Raw genomic sequence first — 20,258 nt, 5'->3', positions numbered from 1 at the left:
ACCACAGGGCCTAGGGCTTGCCAATCAGAAGGTTGGCAGTTCGAATCTCCGCAACAGGGTGAGCTCCCATTGCTTGGTCCCTGCTCCTGCCAACCTAGCAGTTTGAAAACATGTCAAAGTGCAAGTAAATAAATAGGTACCGCTCCAGCGGGAAGGTAAACGCATTTCCGTGCGCTGCTCTGGTTCGCCAGAAGCGGCTTAGTCATGCTGGCCACATGACCCGGAAGCTGTCTGCGGACAAACGCTGGCTCCCTCGGCCTATAGAGCGAGATGAGCGCCACAACCCCAGAGTCGGCCATGACTGGACCTAATGCTCAGCGGTCCCTTTACCTTTTTAAGCGAGAACTAGTCACTGCACAGCTACTGTGAGCATCCCATCGCTCTCTCAGCACAGCCCTTCAACCTAAACTTCAGGGGTTATGGCTACAGTCAGCGGCGGAGCAAGCCGATTGGGCGCCTGGGGCGGAGTGTGTGCCCTGTGCCCAGGGGTGGGGCCAGCTGGGGCAGGACGCTCTGTGGGGCCTCCAAGGAGTCTGTCTGCCTCCTCCCACTCAGCCGCCCTACAGCTGAGGGGGGAGGCGGCGGGCAGACCGTTTGGGCAGTGTGGAGCCTGCATGCGCCCAAGCCACTGCGTCTCTCCCAGGAGAGACGTATGGCTCGGGCGTGCTGCAGGCCCTGTGGTGAGTGCCACCTGGCATTTTGTCATCCCCTCTGTGGTGACACCCGGGGTGGTCCGCCCCCACCACATGCCCCTTCCTTCACCCCTGGCTACAGTGTTTTCTCAGCTCAGCCTCCCAGCATGGGAATAAAAGCAACTCACCAGCGCTAGATCGCAGAGGCGAGCTCGGGTTTGCACCAGTTCGTCTTGCAGCTGCCTCTGCTGGTAGCAGATTTTCTCCATCGTGGCGTCTTGGCCTTTAAACTCCTCCAGCCTCAGGCGTGTCACCTCCAAGGCTTTCTCAATCCGCTCCTGTAAAAAAAAGGGCCAACCATTTCAACTTAAGCCAAAATAAATCAGATGGCCGGTTTAATAGCAGGAGGAAGGGAAAGAGGAAATGGGGGTAAAGTAAGTCATACCTTTTCAGCCCGGAGTTGTGCCGTGTCCTCTTCTAGACCACGAAGCACCTTGTCCTGGCCGCAAAGTTTTGTCAAGAGAGCCTAGAAGGAGAAAGGGGGTGCAATTCTAAGAGAAGCCACCAGAGGGTGCTGCGGCACATACAACCATGGCTTTATAAAAGCAGGCAAACCCACTTTGGGACAAATGTTTGGCATGGTGTTGTGAGAGCGCCAGGCTCTCAGGGGCGCCAGGCTGAGAGTCCAGGGCCCGAGAGTTGAGTCCGAGGAAGAGCCTGCACCCTGGCACCGCATATGCTTAAGACAGCCCTGGTGAGATTCTTTCTTTTTTTCTGAGAGCTTCCAAATCAGAGATGGGTTACGCTATTAACAACGTAGCGTTCCAAAGGCCAGTCAGTTAATCATTTAAATTAATAAACTCAAATTCTTACTGGACTAAAAATGAGATCCAAATTAATTCAGACAGATTTTTTCAAAAAAATGATAAGGAGAGCTGGATGAGGCCATATAAAACCCACAAGCAGGACATGAGCACAACTGCACTCTGCCCATGGGATAGTAGGTGTTGATAGCCTTGCCCTCCATCAATGTATCTAATCCTCTTTTAAAAACATCCCAACTTGGTGGCCTTCGCTGCCTCTTGTGGGAGTGAGTTCCACAGTCCAACGGTGCACTGTGTGAAAAAGCACTTTATTTTTTGACTGTCCTGACCTCACCCAAGACAACAAAACATTGGGCACATCCAGACTTACAGGGTGATTTCCCACCCTGTAAAACCCCAGGCGACTTCTAATGCTGTTAGAAAATTGACGTGTTGCAGCATGAAACCGATGCACACAGTTTTATTGGGGGGAATTATTCCACCTTTAGCCAATTTCAGTGTGTAGTAAAATGTCTCAAACAAAGCCTTTGTTTGAGTGTCAGAAGAGAGGCACTTCTCTGAGTTGGTTTTTGCTTGAAAATGTAAACAGAAAGTGGCAAAAATCTGGGGGTGTTCTTGACAGCTGCACAGGTGACAATAAAACAAGCTGTAGAACTAACTCTCTGTAAATTCAGCATTGAGCAGAGACCCTACAGTGGATTCCAACCCAGTTTAATGTTAATTATTTTGCAGTGACCCCCACAGTGGATCCCAACCCTGTTTTCTTGGAAGTAGTTACTTATTTTGCAAGAGATTTCAAAAATGAGCTTTCAAACACCGTGTTATAAATGAGGCATTCCTTCTTCCCTCACCCATAAATGAAAGAATGTCTCAATCTACTCGTAAGTCAAGGATGCAGGGACCTGTGACCCTCCTGATACTGTTAAACTACCAACTACCATCATCCCTGGTCCAGTAAATACCTGGAGGACCACAGGTTCCCCTGCCCCTGCTCAAAGTGATGTTTACGCTCTATGCTTCCTAAGTCTCTTTGCAAAAAACAACAGTTGTCTTTTGAAAAGCTGGATGCAAATAAATTTAAAAGTTTTTTTAAAAAAAAACAACAACACACAAATGAACCCTTGATATGAGAAGAAACAGAAGTGCGTACATCAGTGTCGCTTTCAAACCGCTGCCCCCCGGCAGAATGGATGCTCCTCTCTCGCACCAGAGTCCGGCACTGGAAAGACAGAGAAATGGTTGGTGTGAAGAGCATGCAAAGGCACGGCTGGAGAAGCCCCTGAACTTCCCACATGGTTTCCTAGGAGAAATGCCAGTGTCTTGCACCACGAAAGTTAAATATGCCCATAAAAGACTGTTTATGTATGCAACAGCAGCAGCAAGAATTCTTTGAGCCCCAAAATGGAAACAACAAGAAGTGCCAATGAAAGAAGAGTGGCAGGTGAAAATGATGGACTTTGCGGAACTGGCAAAGCTGACGGGAAGAATCCGAAACCAGCACAATCAAGTATTTCAAAAGGACTGGAGTAAATTTATACGATAATTGAAAGATCACTGTAAGTGATTAAACATCACTAGCAGGGTTGTCTGAAGACTTGTAATGAGAAATTTTCTCCCTTTTTATATTTACTTAAGTTTTGAGGTATTTTGTAATGAGTGTAATTAGAATTGGAAAATGCATAAAGTGCTATGATATAAAGGTTAATCTCGAAAGCCATGAGGCGGGAGGGAAGGAAGTCGATAGGCTAGAAAGAGCTAGAGAGGCAAAGTGGATAATAATGATGTGATTATATATTGTTAAATGGAAAAACTAATAAAAAATATATTTTTTAAAAATGAAAATTAAATATGCCCAAGACATTTATGTGTTCAGCATTAAGAGGGCGTATTTATCAGGATAAGTTGCCCATGGCTTCAAGACTAACTACTTCAAGGGCTGTTCAATCCAATGTTAAGCTAACGGGGGGAAATGGTGGAGCCCAGTGTTAACCACGACAGACAGGAGGACAATTTGGTATTAAAACAGAGCTCAGAGAATGTGCTGCTGTTCTTTCCTGGCCAGCCTATTCTTTTTGCTAAGCCAACGTTTGATAAGTCCTAGACTCAAGGGAGGATCAAGCACGAAATCACATACCGTGGTTCCCAAGGACGTCCTTTTCCCAGGGGTGGGCCGGTTAGGCAGGGGGGGCAGGGGTGGTAGGTGGAGGTAGCTGGAGGAGGCAGAGTGGGGAGTGATCTGTAGGGAAAGGGAAGGCAAGTGTTAGGGAGAGTAGCCAGGGAAGCTCATGAGCAGGACTGTGTGGTATACAGTGGAACCTCAGGTTGCGGATGTAATCCGTGATGGAGGTACGTCCGCAACCCGCAGCGTTCGCATCCTGAAGCGCCGCGTCTGCGCAGGCGCGATTTGGCACTTCTGCGCATGCGTGAAGTGGCGAAACCCGGAAGTCACCCGTTCCAGTACTTCCGGGTTTCCCGCGGTCCGCAGCCCGAAAACACGTAACCTGAAGCAGCCGTAACATGAGGTATGACTGTAATAATAATAGTAATAGTATTTGTTTATTTATTCATACCGTGCCCATCTGGCTGTTTTCCCCAGCCACTCCCAACTGAGTGGCTCCCAACTGAGTATTAAAAACACAATAAAACATCAAATATTAAAAACTTCCCTAAACAGGGTATGCCACAAATTGCACAGAAAGACTGCGCAATATAATATCGGCCGCACAATGCAGCTTTCTGGAAAAAATGGAAAGAAAAAATTCTTTTCATTTTTTTAAAGGAAGCAAGTTTGTAGCTCAAAATTTGAATAATTTACGCAAGTTGCAGAATCGAGCTTTTCCTGCTGCAGAATTGAGACTCCTTTGGCTCAGGATTTCAGAAACGTTAAGTACAGGGTACACACAGCCCAGGTCACGAGCGAGGAAAGAGACATTCAAGCCAGCAGACTCATTTGTTTCCGTGTCACAGGGAGAGGAAGGCAAGGGAGAGGAGGACCATGGCGAACGGGAAAGATGGAGAACGCAGCCCCCCGGTACTCACCAGTCGCCCATGTAGCCGAGACATGACCAGAGCACGGGACGTCCCAGATGGCGGGGAGAGATAGCCTCGGTCTACAAACTGGCAGGAAAGGAAAGGTTAGCGCCTGGGTGGATCAAAGTCAAGATAAGCCCCAAACTCAGAGCTGCCCTGCCCACTGGTGCCGCAGCCTCTACTTACTCTGCTGGGCGGCAGCTGCCTTGCCAATGAGGGCGCCAGGCCTTCCTCGCCCACGGGCCGGGCCCTGCTGTGGTGAGGGCTCCGGGCGTAACGCCTGCCATAGGGGTCTTCGGAGGAGGGGAACACGTCATACCGATCAGCAGGCGTCAGGGTGCGCCCCCTGGTGGCGGGCGACAGCGTGGCGTAGGGGTTGTTGGGAGGGCCCTCGCCGGGGGCAATGTCCACACGCCCCATGGGGGTGTTGGGGCGCCCGAGGCCCCTTGGGGAGGCCGCGGAGGACAGGTCCTCGCAGGAGATGGCCTGTGCGGCAGCGGCAGCAGCTCTCGGGGGCTTCCTGCGGGCACGAGGGGGCGACTGGCGGGCGTCGGGTATCTGAGGTGATTCGGCAGGCGTCAGGGGGAGGGAGTAGGAACGAGAGGAGCGGATGGAAAGCAGAGGGGAAGGCTGAGGGGTCCGGGATGGGGAGGAAGGCGTGGGGCTCTCGGAGGGGGATCGCGGCCGGGAGGAGAGCTTGGGGTGGATGACGGGCGAGGGGCTTCCGTGAGTCTGGGAAGACAGGGAGCTGCCAATGGAAACAGAGGGAAGAAAATAGGAAGGCACAGAATCAAACAACAAACATGACAATCCAAGTCCCACCCCAACAGCACCTGTGGGAGCCAATCATCATTAGCTCCCCACGGCGCCCCCTGGTGGAAAACTGGTTCTTCCCTCCCTCCCTCCCTCCCTCTCTCTCCACCCACCAACTTACCTTAAATCTGGTTGCTCTTTCCTTATGTGGCTGTATCCGCCGTTGAGCGAGCTGCACAACGACGTCCTCCCGAGCCGCGGAGTCCCCTGCTGACTGTCCTGCACGTGGAGGCTGTCGGACGACGAGGCCTCCGCGTCGTGTGCCTCTGAGAGACGGGCGATCTCCAGGGATTCTGCGCTTTTGGCGTAGTCGTTCTGTGTGAGTGTGACGTCCTCAAAGCTGGTGCATGTGGATGGGGACTGGCTTTGGAGACCCCTCCGGTTGCTGAGGCGGGGCAGAAGGGGAGATTTTTTTAGACTGTATCAAAGCCCAGATGCCTGGTTCCCCTGCAATGACCTTCCCCTTTGCCCGCAGAGAGTTTGAGATCAAGATTCCTCCCCCTCCAACCCCACCCAGCGTTCAACCTCACAGTGGTGGCTGTTGAGACTGGTAGGGCAGAATGTAGGGAGCCCAACAGTAGGTGGCGCCAGAGAGTCAATGACAGGAAGGAAGGAAGGAAGGAAGGAAGGCAGATGTGGAGTGGCTGTGGGCAGGCTGAGATGGGTGGGGCCAGGCCTTGCTTCGCCCTAATGGACCAGCCTGCACCGCAACCTAGCTGGCTGCTTAAAAGCTCACGGCTTAACCGCCCCATTTCGCCCATCTTGCTTCTGGGTAACCCATGAATCCAGAACCCCACATTCCCAGGATAAGGGTGTCCACAGGCTAATTTCAAAACTAATCTCAAAGTGACGAGTCTGGGCGTCTGGCAACAACAACTTGTCCCTCTCTGGGCAGCCTGCTGGGTGGGGAGGCAGAGGGCGATGGCGGGAGTGGCAGAAGGAGAGAGAAGGCGATGGTTGAAAGGCGAGTGACACTGCCTACGTTTGGCTTTGCCCTCCTCCCCACAGTGGGCGTCTGTCTCGGCTGCTGGATGTGGTCCTTGATTGGTGACGCCCCCTCCCCAAGGGACCACAACAGGAAGAAGAGTCTCCCATCCTAAGCAAACTGAATCTCTCTCCCAGAAAACTTTTAAAAAATATGCACCTTTAATCTCTCTATGATTCTGACCATAATGGAACTTGCTTCCCTTTCAAAAGTTCCTATTTCTCAGTCCCTCTTTTGATGGGTTCATGTCCCATCCCCAAACCAGAAACCCAGAGGCAAGGTTACAGCCAGCCAGCCAGCCAGCGCAGGGCTGTGCGTAGAATACACCCGTCCCCAGCCCTTACTAGCTTCCATAGTCGCACTCAGCGGCGGCCGACTGGTTCATGGCGCGGATCCAGCTATTCATGTCCAGCTGGGTGTCTGCGCTGAAATAATAGGTTCTCATGCCAGGATGTTCGGCCTGGAAGGTAAAAGAAGAAAAAGATGGGTCATTGCAGTGGTCCAACGAATCCTCAAGGGGGCAGCAGGCATACGGAAATTCTGGTGGACAACAGCTGGACAGCAGAGGCAAGGGTGGGCTTGAGGGCTTCTGCTGGGCTTTCTGCATGGCTGGCTAATGGAGGAGAGAATCTGTCGGCTTTGGTTCTCTCCATTTCTCATTTTTCCAGTCATTTCCCCACATTTCCACATCAGTTTGCGATTTATTAGCTTTCTTTTTTTTAAAAAAAAGGCTTCATGAAAATTCTTCGGCAATTTTCTCCTAATATACGTATGTTTGTGTGCAATTTTGCCTCACGTACACATTTTTTGCAAAGCAGTTCCCCCTAATATAATGCCTTTTCATATGCTGTTTTCATTTACGTGCACACTTTCCCCTAGTATATGCACACACTGTGTGCATTGCAAAATATGCAGAAATGCGGATTCTGAAGGGCGACTCTGTTCGGGTTCTCCTATTGCTTTACACAGTGGGACTTAAGTTCACCTTCAAATGCAAACTAAGTTGAATCTCTCACCTATCACTCATGGCTGTCAACAGACCTTGGGTGACAGCAAAATAACAGACCTTGGAAGAAAACAAGCATCCCATTGGGGGGTGGACTGACCTTGAATATGAAGCGCCGGTTCTTCTTCTCCTTGGAGAACGCTGTCCGGATCTCATAGCTGGGGAGGAGGATGCTGCCCAAAACTTTCTCTTCGCGGCTGTCTGGAAAACAAACACACACACACATTTCCACCTCCGCCAAAGGAAAGAAAAAAGTCACAGGAGAGTCCTACATGGGGGGGGGGGGGGTTTGGACTAGAGGACCCTTGAGATCTATGATTCTAAGAAGTCGCTTCAATGCACTTCTCCCTAAAGCCCAGATGGAAAGAACCCTGTGTGGCCCTTGAGATGTTGTTGGGACTCCAATTCCTATCAGCTCCAGTCCACCTGTCCAAGGGTCAGGGCTGATGGGAGTTGGATCCCTATAATGTCTGAAGGGCCACAGGATCTCCCCTCCAGCCCTGTGGGGCCCTCAATATCTCTGGGGCCTGAACTAGTGATTCTAATCTGTCAAACCTGGCTAGCAGTCCACTCCACTGCCTAAGGTCCGGCTGGTAGGGAGAAGAGTCAAGGCCTTCTCTCTCAACCATAGGTCTTAAGTTGGGGGACAAAAGAGCTTGTCCGCATCTGAGCACTATTTAGTCGTTTATCCACACACACACACACACACACACACACACACACAGAGAGAGAGAGAGAGAGAATTTGAATTACACTGGAGTAGTCCACACCCACACGTATTTTAATTTCCATATGAGAAACAATTTCGGTCTTTCCTATTCATACCAGCAGGTGTTATCTTTTGTGTTTTTCCCTGCTTTCTAGTTTGTGGATTCTATCACCCCAGTTAAGTGCCAACAGGGCATGACAACAGATAGCTGTGTGCACATCTTGTTTTTGTTTTAATATCCCCCACCCAAGAAGTACACAAAAGCACAGAGCCAGGCAACTGTATAGCTGCTTGTGCAGTTTTCTGGCTTTGGGCAAATCTGACAGACCGAAAGAACATAACATCCGGTTTTGTGCAAATCTGAGGAATCAGAAGAAAAAGGGTATATATAAGGCTAAACTCCTCCACCAGAAAGAGTAAGGAGCAGAGTCGAAAATGAAATGAAAACAACCAAATTCTCAGCACACCCTTTTCAGATCTGGATACAGAACATGTGGGCTTTTAGAATACATATAGAAATTCTTGTTGTAAACCACTTTGATGTATTTTTTGATGCAGCAGTATAAAAATATGCTTATAAGTAAAAGGAATAAACAGCTGGAGGCCCATGAGCTTTCCACCCCAACCTACAGCATATTTTCCCAGCTCTGCTCCCAGACAGACCATAAGGAATGTTATTGGCTGAGAAACAACAGGAGGAAGAAGGAGGCACACCCTCCAATGCTTGACCAGCCTACCTTGCCTGAGACTTGAAAAAAGCCCTCCCTCCAAAAGCACAATGACATCACTTCCGCCCACCTCTGGCAGAACCTTGGGGAAATCCCAATTACCTCGGTAGTAGAAGAGGCAGTAATTAGAAAGGACGAACCAACGCCGTTTCCAGAGTTTAAGACCAGAGCTATCCTGGAGGAGGAAAGGAAAGGAAAAAGGGAGATCAAAGGTGTCCAGGGCATCAACTCTCAGGAGAACCCCTGATCATTCTGCTTAGTTACGTCAAGCATATTGTTTTATCAGTGGGTACAGAATTGGTAGTAAAGCTGCTAACATGTGGATTTCTGCCATAATTGGAGGGGAAACATTCTGTCCCTGGCTAGAGGACATGGGCTACTTCCAGAAGACCTCTCTTTCAAAGATTTGCCCTGATTTCCTTGCAGGGAGATGACACGACGTTGGCTATTTATTGAGCTGCTCGTTAAGTGGCACCACCATCAACATTGATTTGGGGCAAGATCATGACAACTCTGGGCGAGATCTCAAAATCTCTGCAAGATCTTGATCTATTGCGGTGTTGGCAACGCTGACAGTGGTGGTGAGGAGCATGGTCTCATCTGTGGTGGCCCCTGCTGCTGCAACACTGGAGCTCTAACAGCTGCCCAAGAATGACAGATGCTGAGCGTGTGATGCCACCAGCAGCCTCTGGCTTCCCTTGCTCTATTTGGGTCCACCCATGCCAACAGTCAGCCACTCATCCTTCAAGCTAATGCATAGCCAACGTGATAACATCTGTATTATGTGAGTAACAACTCCCCTCATTCCTGACCAATGGCCACACTGGCTGGAGCAGATGGGAGGAGATGTGGCTGAAAACACCTGGAGGGAACCACGTTGGCTGCTTCTGAGCTAAGGAACCCCCTTCGTTCCTCATGCACTTTTTTACCTGTTTATAAAGCCATCCGCGCATGATGACAGGCGAGTTGGGGTCTCTCTTGATGGAGTTTGCCCTCTTCCCAAAAGCGTGAACCTTCCGGACAGGCCGGGCTGAGCGTGGCTGCAGAAGACAAAATGGTGAAATGCAATACTGGGTTGTTAATAGCACGCCATCAGTGTTGGCATCGGTCTGTCTCAAGGCAATGGAGTGCGCCTCTGTGGGGTGATGCCAAACCGTGGCCTCACCTTGCCTAACGGGGCGCAAGCCTGGGCAGCATGCATGGAGGTCCTGGGCTGCCCAGACAACAAGATCTCCCCCCTCTCCATCTCACTGATGTGGTCCAAAGGAAAGCAGAGAGGTACGTTTGGTCCCAGGTTGGTTGCAGGAGTTGCTGGAAGGAGGCGCACAAGGCGCCACCCAACTGTCTTAGGGACTCCAGATTTGTGTAGGCTTTACTTCTCTTCTCCCGAAGATATCTCATAAGGCAGTGGAGTTTTAGGACCAGAGTTTTCATTCTCCTAGATGAGCTACCTTCCCAAGCTGATGAGTCTCATCTGCCCCTCACTACCCTCTGCAGCACGGGGAGAAACTGTCTTCTTGACCGTTGGACCTGCTATCGGTCTCGTCCGCTCAATCTGCTGGAGCCTGTCTTTGTATGCCCGAGAAGTCCCCAACTCATCTAGTATTTGAGTCCCATCGGCTACCCTCACCTGGTTTAGCCAGCCAATCAAAGCCCTTCACAATGTGTGGCTGCTGTCACATGCTGACAGCTTCTAGGAGCCACAGGTGAGAGCTGAATGCAAGCTAGGGAGCAAGGTGGACAAACTACCCTACAAACTGCAAAGCCTTACCTAGGCAGTATATGCATGGTCCCTGCTCCGAAGGAGCTTACAATCCAAAACTGGCAGTGGTCAAACAGCAGGGGGAGGAGGTAAGTAAGGAAAGAAATGGAAGAATGTGGACTAATGCTATTTACAAGCCTGGTGAGAATCACGTTCCTGTATCACAAGTGTGGGGAACCTTCAGCCTGCCAGATGTTTTAAGACTACAACTCCGATAATCCCTGGTAACTGACCACACTCTCTGGACTTGATGGGAGTTGTAGTCTGGCAACATCTGGGAGGCCAAAGGTCCTCCAGACCTGCTTTATCATCAAAGGCCCAATTTTAGGAACAAGTGGATATTGTTGCTCAAAAGCTCCAAATCAACTTCAGCTGCACAAATTGAATTTGCCAGTATTTGATTAAATCCCACCTGAAAAAAGCAACAGGTTTCCTATCAGATTTCTGTAAAGAGGGTTATTGGGCAGGTTTCCCTGAGGCAATACCTGAAGCTGACAAAAGAGTGGTCAATAGCCCTGAGATATGTTGTAATAGGGAACTAAATACTTAGCCCCTTGTCTCCTGTTGCAGGAATGTTGTGGGAATGTAGACAGAAAGAAGCATCAGAGGCAGACCACTCCCATCCCATTGACTAAGGATGATGTAATCCAGGTGTTTATGTGAAGAGATGTCCGCAGTTTCAGCTTGACTGGGAAAGCCACAAAAAGCTGAGTTTGGAGCTCTAAAAAGTGATCTCTGGTTGCCGGCTGCCTCCCTAGAGATCTGATGTAATGTTGCCTATCAGTTCAAGTGTTTGAAGCTGTGCCTGCCTCCACCTATGTAAATCAGTTCAAATGCAAATATTACACAATGCCAATAGGCCTCCCGTGACCTCCTTCCAAAGGAAACCAAACCTGAATAAGCGCTGCAGCCCTAAAACTTTTTACCGCAGGAAAGTGATAAGTGAAAGGACAGTAAGCCAAAGGAACTGGCACTCTTTATGAGTGTGACTTAGAAACTGGCCATTTCTGGGAGGGATGCTGCTATTTATCTACTACAGCAAAAGCAAAGAGCCTTGTAGCACCATCAGTACAAACAGATTTGTTGTCATTGGCTGTCTACGTACTATACCTTCAAAGCACTTTTGAAACTCAGTCTTTCCCTCAAATAATTCTGGGCACGGTCGCTTGTTAAGGGAACCGTAGCTCTGTGAAGGATAAACTGCAGTGTCCAGAATTTTTTGAGGGAAAGAGTATGTTTCAAAAGTGCTTTAAAGGTATAGTGCTTTCAACAGTGCTGGACTAGAGCAGGCATAGGCAAACTCGGCCCTGCAGATGTTTTGGGACTACAACTCCCACCATCCCTGACCACTGGTCCTGTTAGCTAGGGACTAGAGCCTATTTCAGGATGAATGTAGGATGTGCTGTCTCTCCTTTCTTCCCTCTTATATCCCTTAAAACAGCTTCAGACATCTATGCAGCAGGCACTTGTAAACATCCATTTGCCTCATTGCCAGTGGTGAGTATCCCCATTGAATGTATGTTACATAAAATAGGTAAAGGTAAAGGACCCCTGACCGTTAGGCCCAGTCACGGACAACTCTGGGGTTGCGGCGCTCCTCTCGCTTTACTGGCTGAGGGAGCCGACGTTTGCCCACAGACAGTTTTTCCGGGTCATGTGGCCAGCATGACTAAGCCGCTTCTGGCGAAACCAGAGCAGCGCACGGAAATGCCATTTACCTTCCTGCCGGAGCGGTACCTATTTATCTACTTGCACTTTTTGGTGTGCTTTCGAACTGCTAGGTTGGCAGGAGTTGGGACCGAGCAACGGGAACGCACCCTGTTGCGGAGATTCGAACTGCCGACCTTCCGATTGGCAAGCCCTAGACTCAGTGGTTTAGACCACAGCACCACCCACGTCTCTGTTACATAAAATATTTTATACATAAACAGACCAAGAGAATATTCCCAATGCATCATGGCAGAGTGCATATGGCCTCAGACAATCTCAAGATCTATTGTTTAAGAGCAAGGTAAACATTGCCTCTTGCTACATATGCTTATGTCTTGTGTCAGTAGCCAATTGGCTACCAAGCTAGATTCAAGTATTTGAATCTGGTATTTAGAAGCCTCATATGATTCTGGATCGGGGCGTCTGAGAAGTTCTCTCTCTCCCCCCACACAAATCCTATTCCAATCACTTAGATCTCCTGATGATGCCCAACACCCCTGTGGCAAGGCGTGCTGAGACTTGAGCCTGCGCTTTCAACACTGTGGCACCAGACTTCAGGAATTTGCTTCCCCTTAGGAGTGAAGCAAGCTCCAACATTGTTTTTGACATTTGTTGAAAACTTTTATTGTCTTCCAAGATTGCTCTGCCTTATTCCTGCAGTTTTTAACCCTTGTTGGGTTTACAGTTCTGGGATCTGTATTGTTCTATAATTCTCTCTCTGTACAGCATTTGGGGATTCCTTGAATGTACAGTGGCTTCTAAATTCTGATATAATTAAGTTAAATAAAAATGCCTCATGTTCCTCAAATACTCAGGTGTAATACGTTATCACTGTAATAATGGAAATATCCCAAATCCGTACGAAACCATTCTGATTTTGGTGAAACAAGCTGCTTCCCATGGTATAAGCAGTGGACATCTGAGCTGCTGTTCACAACTCATTCAAATTAATTTAATTACCATCTCCCAAGCAAGTCTTTTCAACCCTAACCATATATTTATTTATGGCTTTAGTAAAGTTCATGGTGAATTTCAGGTAGCCTGCTTCTAATCACAGGTTATGAGTTTGTTCCCGGTGCTCATGTTAGTGTTTTAAAGCCCTACATGACTCAGGACCCAAATACCTGAAAGACTGCCTACAAACACCCTCTGGTATTATGATCGGCAGTGGGGGTACTTTTTGTTGCTCCATCACCCTCAGAAGCTGGGGGAAATAGCCCAGGAGAGGGGATTCTCCATGGCAACCCCTAAATTGTGGAACTTCTGCCCCACAGTGTGTCTGGCATCAGGGCTGGATTTAGGTGTGATGAAGCTGCTGAAGGTAATGGGGCCCTTTGTATGTCCAGCTGTCCTTTGTCAACAACAAACTGTCACTGTTTTTTGTGTTGAATATATGCTATATGGTAATTTATGGACCTAATAGGTATCTAAAGCCATTTGCACATAACAAAATATGTATTTTATCAAAGTAATTGTTGAACTGAAATACAGTTAAGAAGAAGTATATTGATAGTGAAATACAATCAAGAAGAAGTATATGTGGGGGGAGGGCAAGAGAGTGGAGCCCTAAGCTATAGCTTGTTTAGCTTATACGTAAATTTGGCACTGTCTGGCATCTTCACCGTATAAAGGTTTGTACCTCTTTACCCTGGCGTTTGACACCTGGGATTTTTAGGACTCAACTTATTTCTATGATTGTAAGTTGTTTTAAACTGTTTTAAACATTATGTTTTAATTGTTGTAACCTGTCCTGGGACCTTAGGGTGAAGGCAGAGGAAAGAAAGAAAGAAAGAAAGAGCCTTTGTAAACTGAGAGAAGAATGATTATCCCCTCCTCCCTTCCTTTCAGGTCACAAATGTGCCACAAATGACTGAGGGCTCATCCACACTTGTCCCAGACTGCCCCGTTTGCTCTGATTGGGCACTAAAGAGCAGTTTTCCCTGGGAGAAAGCAGCGGGAAATATGGATAAGCCCTCACATAGGTATGCAGGGATACATCTGCCAATGTGAATGTTTTGAAGCCTCATAAATGTTGTGGACTTGTTCACATGGTTATTGTAGAATTCTCCTTTTCCCGAAAAAGAGCTTTGGTTATTTGTTTATTTTAAAGCACAAGCTGCCAACTCCTGAGGTAAACACTATTCAGGTGTTCCTTGCAAATGAAGCTGCAAAGCCCATTAGCTCAGGAAGACAAGGCAAGCAAGATCTCTGGAATCCTATCTATCGCCCCAGCAGCACCTGTCCAGAGGGCTTGGACCACTTCCAATTCCTCACCTTCGTTCCCATGGAGACGGAAGAGATGGTGACTGTGCTGCTAGCTTGGCTCAGGCCGCTGGTAGGCCGGTCCCCTTCTGACATGGTCCTCAGCTGACCCAATGCTGATCTGGAAAAGAAAAGAGGGTGCTGACTTGTTGCAAGAATGCTTCATGTGCTGTTCACACTACCAGAATCCCACAGCCTGGGCCCAGCGATTTGGGGGAATGTAAGGCACCAGGTCTTTAACCTTCTCTGGGGACCCCAGGCTTAACCCCTCAGCCTCATGGAACCCACTTTTGACAACCTCAACCAAACCATCCTTCATGGCATCCTTTCTTTCCCCACCTCTTTCTCCTCCCACAGAAAGATGGTCACTGTACTACTGTCTGTGTGATGCAACTTGGGTGAGATCTTGACACAATTGTGGGTCACATCCCACCAGCTTAGGAACACAGGGAACTGGGTTCTGCTGAGTCAGAACATTGGTCTATCCAGCTCAGTAGGTTGTGCATGGGGGTTGATCCATAAAGCTCATAATATGTTTTTAAATGATCTCCCTCTTGAGACTATATTCCCACCCCACAACAAAATGTTTCCTGACAAGATATGCAAAATCCATTCTTTCTTTCATTATTTGTTCCCATCTGACAAACATGGTTTCAAATCCCTTTCTTTCTCTCCATTCTCTCTCCCACCTGCATCCCTTTCATGCCCTCCCATTCCAGATTTGGCAACAACAAAAACCCAAAATACATTTTAAATTATAGAATAAAGCAGCATTGTGAAAAATAAGTGTAGTAACATATGTTCTTTTGCTTCATCTAACTTAAGTTGCTGAGCATCGAATTTTAGTTTCCTGGGCACAGAATTCAATTTTCTTAGAAGCAGCAGGAGACACCAATCAGCCCCTGTTAAAATATTTCCGTTTATTCCAGTATATATCTCACACACACACACACAGTGTTAATTTTGCAGGCTTCATTTATTCTTTTTCATCGTTTCTTTTTTTGAACTGAAAGTCAGAATAGAGTGTTGAAACCATTAAACCTGCTCCCCAGTTCAACCCCTGCCAGCAAATTCCCTCTAGTTATTTTTGGATCAAGCCCACCTGCTTGTGTCTGGCAAAAGCATCTCATTCGAGAGAGTGTCAACTTGGTGAGATGGGAAATTCCACCCCTTCCCTTGGCAGCAGAATTCTACAGTTAAATCACCCCTTTGTTGTTAAACACTCAGGCCTGCATTTCTTAATAATGGAGGCTTTTAACCCCTGGAAGCGATTTCTGAGTCCCTCTTCAGTAGACATTTAGAACTTCATAGCCTTTCTAGGCATCTAGTTTGCTGAGCATTCATCCCGACTTGTTAGCAGGGAGATTAGACGATGTTGACTATTCAGTGGGCATTCATTTGTTTGCAAGGAGGCTAAGATGACCGTTGCATCAAAGCAAATGTTCCCCCACACTTTTCACTGCCTTTTCCTATCACTTTCCTTGTCATTAAAAAGCAAGGTTTTTCAGGGAGGTGAATCTGTTGCACAAGGCCTCCCAATCAACTTTAACTGTGCAACCTAAATTGGGCCGTATGTGACTGAATACCACCCAGAAACAGTGACTGTCGGAAAACACCCTTTTGGCATTCCTGTCCATTGGCATTACTGATTCCGTTATTTATTTCTATTATTATTTATTACATTTTTATATAGCACCTTTATCTTCCAAAGAACTCAAGGTGCTTCTCCTCCTCCCAATTTCATCCTCAAAACAACCCTGTAATGTAAGGTTAGGCTGAGAGTGGGTGACTGGTCCAAGGTCACCCAGTGAGCTTCATGGCTGAGTGGGGATTCGAACCCTGGTCTCCCAGGTCATAGCCCAACACTCTAACCATGCTGGGGGTATATATCTAGTGCTTTAGGTAAGTGGGATTTCAGCCAGCCATCTATGCCCCCCTACAACTATGGGTTTAAGTCAACTAAGTAATCCAGAGTACACCCATTGCAATTCATGGGCTTGTCATGTCCGTTAATTTCAATGGGTCTGCTCTGAGACTAAAGCTATGCACATGTTAGCAGCTGAAAACACAGCGAGGTTGTTCCTCTTTCCCTGCTGCGTTTCAAGTCACATTTTCAGTTGCTGTGCATACCATTACCAAAACATTCAGAGATCCTTTGAACTGGAGGTGGCTGGGATTGAACCAGCGTCCTGTATACAGAACACATCATGGTCCCTTCCACTGCGATGTGGCTCCTCCTGACTAACAACTGTAGCCAAAGCTAATACTCCTAGCACAAAGATATAGCAGGAAGCCTAGCATACCCCACTTTGGTGAATTCAAAAGAATAGATGGCTGCCTATAATTAGATTTCTCCAGGGCAGGGATAGGCAGGATCTTACTGGTTCTCAGCTTACAGAAAGGAAGAGGTTCAGAGAACCGCTGCAACAATGGAAAGCACGTTAGCCTCTAGGCTGCAAATTCCCTGGGTTTGAAAAAGCAAATCCACATTCTTTGCCAGGGGAAGCTCAGTTCCCTGGTCCTCACACAAAATAAGCAGATGTGCCTCGTTATATTGCTTCTGGCAAATCTTTCCCCAGGGGGTCAAGAAGAGTTCCTGGGCCAGCGAACCAGTCCTAGACAACTAGATGTGCGCCTCTCTCAGCAATGCACATTCACACCCCGACCAACTTCTGCCAACTGCAGCAGGCATGACTTTCAAGCCTAATTTGCAGCAGCCGTAAGTACAGACACAACTCAGATACCTTCCAGATGGGGTAGCTGTGTTAGGGCTCATCCAGACTTCCTTTCGCACAGTGTGTCTAGGAACAGGTCCGTTCTTAAAAGGTCTGTGCTCAAGCACTTACTGTTTTTTGGTTTTTGCCACAGTGCTTTCCCTGCAAAAACCACCGTGGTCTGACTCTGCCTAACAATAGGGCTGGCCCTTGAGGGAGCCAGATGCACTACCGTGAACTCCTTAGAGGAAAGGCAAAAGGAGAGAGAGAGAGAGAGAGAGAGAGAAAGAGAGAGAGAGAGAGAGAGCACAGCATCTGTCTAGCATCCTGAAATCCAAAACTATCTTTCCTGCTTGCCAAAGCTCAACTGCTGTTCTCCACACCCTTAGCTTGACCCGACCAGTTTTTCACTTCCTTCTCCTCCTACCTGGCAGGTGGACGCAACTTAAGATGCATTTCAGGAAGTTCTGGGTATCCAGACAGGTTATGATGCTGTGCTCCAATGATGGGTCATCAGTCGAGTGTCCACAGACACCCTCCCTGCCACCAACGACCACTGGAAGAAGCACCAGTGTAACGCCACAACCAGTGGCAGGGGGTTGTGGCAGTATATTCCGGATATAATCCATACAAAGTTGCCTATTGATGCAAAAAACCTTCCTTCCCATATGCTACTGGCTGGGAATACAATTGCGCCTCGTGATCCGAAGGGGCACCTCTTGTATTCCCTGGCACACTTTGGCCCTCGCATTCCATTCCTCCCACCTCTCACCCTTGCAATGACGCCAGGCGAATGAATAGGGCATTGATGCTGCCAGGACCCCCCTTCCTGACCCTTAGCAGTGGGGTGGGGGAGACATTGTGCCAGCTGTTTGCGATGGTCCCTTTCCTCCCCGCCCCCCCCCAACCTCCCACACTGGGTTCAAGGATCTTCACGTCACTGGCTTTGCCTGGAGCGATCCGGAAAGATGGAAAAATCAGCAAAAAGATGGGGAGGCGAGGGGCTAGAGAAGGAAGCCGTTTTGGGTGGGGCGGGAGGAATCGGTCTTTTAAAAAATGATCCTCTTCATTCTATACGCTGGCGGTTCGCCCTTCAACCAAAACAGTTCTCACAACAAAATACGAACATCACTTTAAAGCAAAAAACGAGCATGCAACCTGAAAACAAATGCAATAAAACCAGAACAAAGGGGGGGGGAGCAATCCTATTAGAAAAAGAAATAGTCATTAAAAACAGCACTTAAAACTAGGTAGCCTTTTGCGGATGAAGGAGGGAGGTTTTGGCATTCACGGTTGAATATGTCATTACGCCCCCGACTTTGGCACAGAGAACTTCCCCATAGCAGTGCCTTTCCTTAGTTAGGGATGCTAACTCAAGTTTCACTCACACACAGGGAGAGAGAGAGAGAGAGCAGGGCCCCAGCAGAAACTCTTGAAATGCCCTCACATCAGTGGTACTTCACAGTTTGGCCAAAGGTCAGGGTGAAATGAAGTATTTGCATGGCTGACTGAGTTTTCGCAGCTGTCTGGTAGGTTTAACTCTTCCTCATCTGCTTCTGGAGAGTAGAGTGCACAGTTCCATGAGGAGCAGGATGAAAAGGACACCGCAGAGGTAGATTGCAAGGGGACACATTATCATCAGTCATCATCTCTTCCCCCAATGCCACCCTGCCTCCACAACATATGAACTGACAGACCTGGAAACTCCTAATATTGAGGCAGAGCCTTATCAGTGGTGGCCCCTCGCTGCTGGAATTTTCTCCACCGGGGGGCACTCCTTTTTTATTTATTTATGATTTTCTATTTTATACATTTCAATAATTCTATAATCATTTTAACACTTCAAAACTTGACTTCCTTCCTCCTCTTTCTGCAGTTCCTTAAATTTATTTTTTAATATTTTCTGCATATCCAGTTTAACTTAATTTACTCATTCATTCCTCTACTTTAAATATATTCTCTTATGAAACTGCAGATTATAATCCTACCAATGTTCTTACCTGTTTACAATTTATTTGTAAATATTCAAGAAACAATTTCCATTATTTTATAAAAAGTTTGTTATCTTGATTTCTTATTCTTTTTGCCATTTCTGCATATTCCATAAGTTTTTGTATCCATTCTTCTTTTGCTGGGACTTCTTCTTCTTTCCCTTTTTGGGCAAGTAACATTCTTGCCGCTGTAGTCGCATACATGAATAAATTTCTGTAGAGTTTGGGTAGTCCAAAAGGAAAGCTTTCCTTTTCACTGGGGGGGGGGGGGGTCCGGCACTCCTGCAGCCCATCTACTTCAGGCACCAAAGAAGAATTTTCCAAAAAAAATTCTCCTGGGCTTTTTAAACTTTCCATTTTATGGTACCCTTTTATGCAGCTTTCTTCTTTAACTTAAGTCTCCTATTTCCCAGCCTCTCCTACCTCACAGGATTGTTGTAAGGATAAAACGGGGCGGGGAGAACCATGTTTTGAGCTCTTTGGAGGAAAGGCATAAAACAATAAATAATAAATAGTAGCGGTAGGGGGTTGCTTTAGATTTTATTACATCACCTGGATAGCTCAGTTGGTTAGAGTGTGGTGCTGATAATGCCAAGGTTGCAGGTTCAATCCCTGTATGGGACAGCTGTGTATTTCTGCACCGCAGAGGGTTGGACTAGATGATGCTTAGGGTCCCTTTCCAACTACAGTGGTACCTCAGGTTACAGACGCTTCAGGTTACAGACTCCGCTAACCCAGAAATAGTACCTCAGGTTAAGAACTTTGCTTCAGGAGGAGAACAGAAATCGTGCTCCGGCGGCGCGGCGGCAGCAGGAGGCCCCATTAGCTAAAGTAGTACCTCAGGTTAAGAACAGTTTCAGGTTAAGAACGGACCTCCAGAATGAATAAAGTACTTAACCCGAGGTACCACTGTACATCACCTGTCAACTACCCTGGAAATATTTAAAACAAAGATTTCTCAGACTGTAGTAAGAGCTAGGGTCAGCCAGCTGTCACTGAACTCTAAACTTCAGGTGTATTGATACACCATCAAAGTACAACTGCGGTAACTTTTGGCATCTAACTATGGTCCTCCCTCTCGCTGGTACACAG

The 20,258-nt window shown here is 47.7% G+C and overlaps 1 protein-coding gene across 4 annotated transcripts in view; it reads right to left on the bottom strand.

Annotated features, from left to right (window-relative positions):
- PLEKHA4 (pleckstrin homology domain containing A4) overlaps positions 1-20,258 on the bottom strand; it is a 44,430-nt gene that overhangs the window by 11,514 nt on the left and 12,658 nt on the right. For 2 of the 4 annotated variants that reach the window (XM_080976123.1, XM_080976124.1), the window contains exons 2-13: positions 14,474-14,582; positions 9,657-9,767; positions 8,830-8,902; positions 7,391-7,491; positions 6,629-6,744; positions 5,421-5,684; positions 4,673-5,234; positions 4,496-4,573; positions 3,591-3,692; positions 2,607-2,675; positions 1,078-1,158; positions 821-970 (exon numbers count right to left, since the gene is read on the bottom strand). In XM_080976123.1, the coding sequence (XP_080832249.1) occupies positions 821-970; positions 1,078-1,158; positions 2,607-2,675; positions 3,591-3,692; positions 4,496-4,573; positions 4,673-5,234; positions 5,421-5,684; positions 6,629-6,744; positions 7,391-7,491; positions 8,830-8,902; positions 9,657-9,767; positions 14,474-14,557 (1,791 nt within the window). In that variant the 5' untranslated portion in view covers positions 14,558-14,582. Of the gene's footprint in view, positions 1-820; positions 971-1,077; positions 1,159-2,606; positions 2,676-3,590; positions 3,693-4,495; positions 4,574-4,672; positions 5,235-5,420; positions 5,685-6,628; positions 6,745-7,390; positions 7,492-8,829; positions 8,903-9,656; positions 9,768-14,473; positions 14,583-17,602; positions 17,776-20,258 lie in introns of those variants that run through there. The other 2 variants (XM_080976122.1, XM_080976125.1) reach the window with 2 other exon arrangements.

The sequence above is a fragment of the Podarcis pityusensis genome (assembly GCF_964106645.2).
Source record: "Podarcis pityusensis genome assembly, chromosome: 13".
In the NCBI taxonomy this organism is placed as follows: domain Eukaryota; kingdom Metazoa; phylum Chordata; class Lepidosauria; order Squamata; family Lacertidae; genus Podarcis; species Podarcis pityusensis.
Note: the sequence above shows the minus strand (reverse complement) of the source record. Positions and strands in the feature narration are given on the sequence as shown.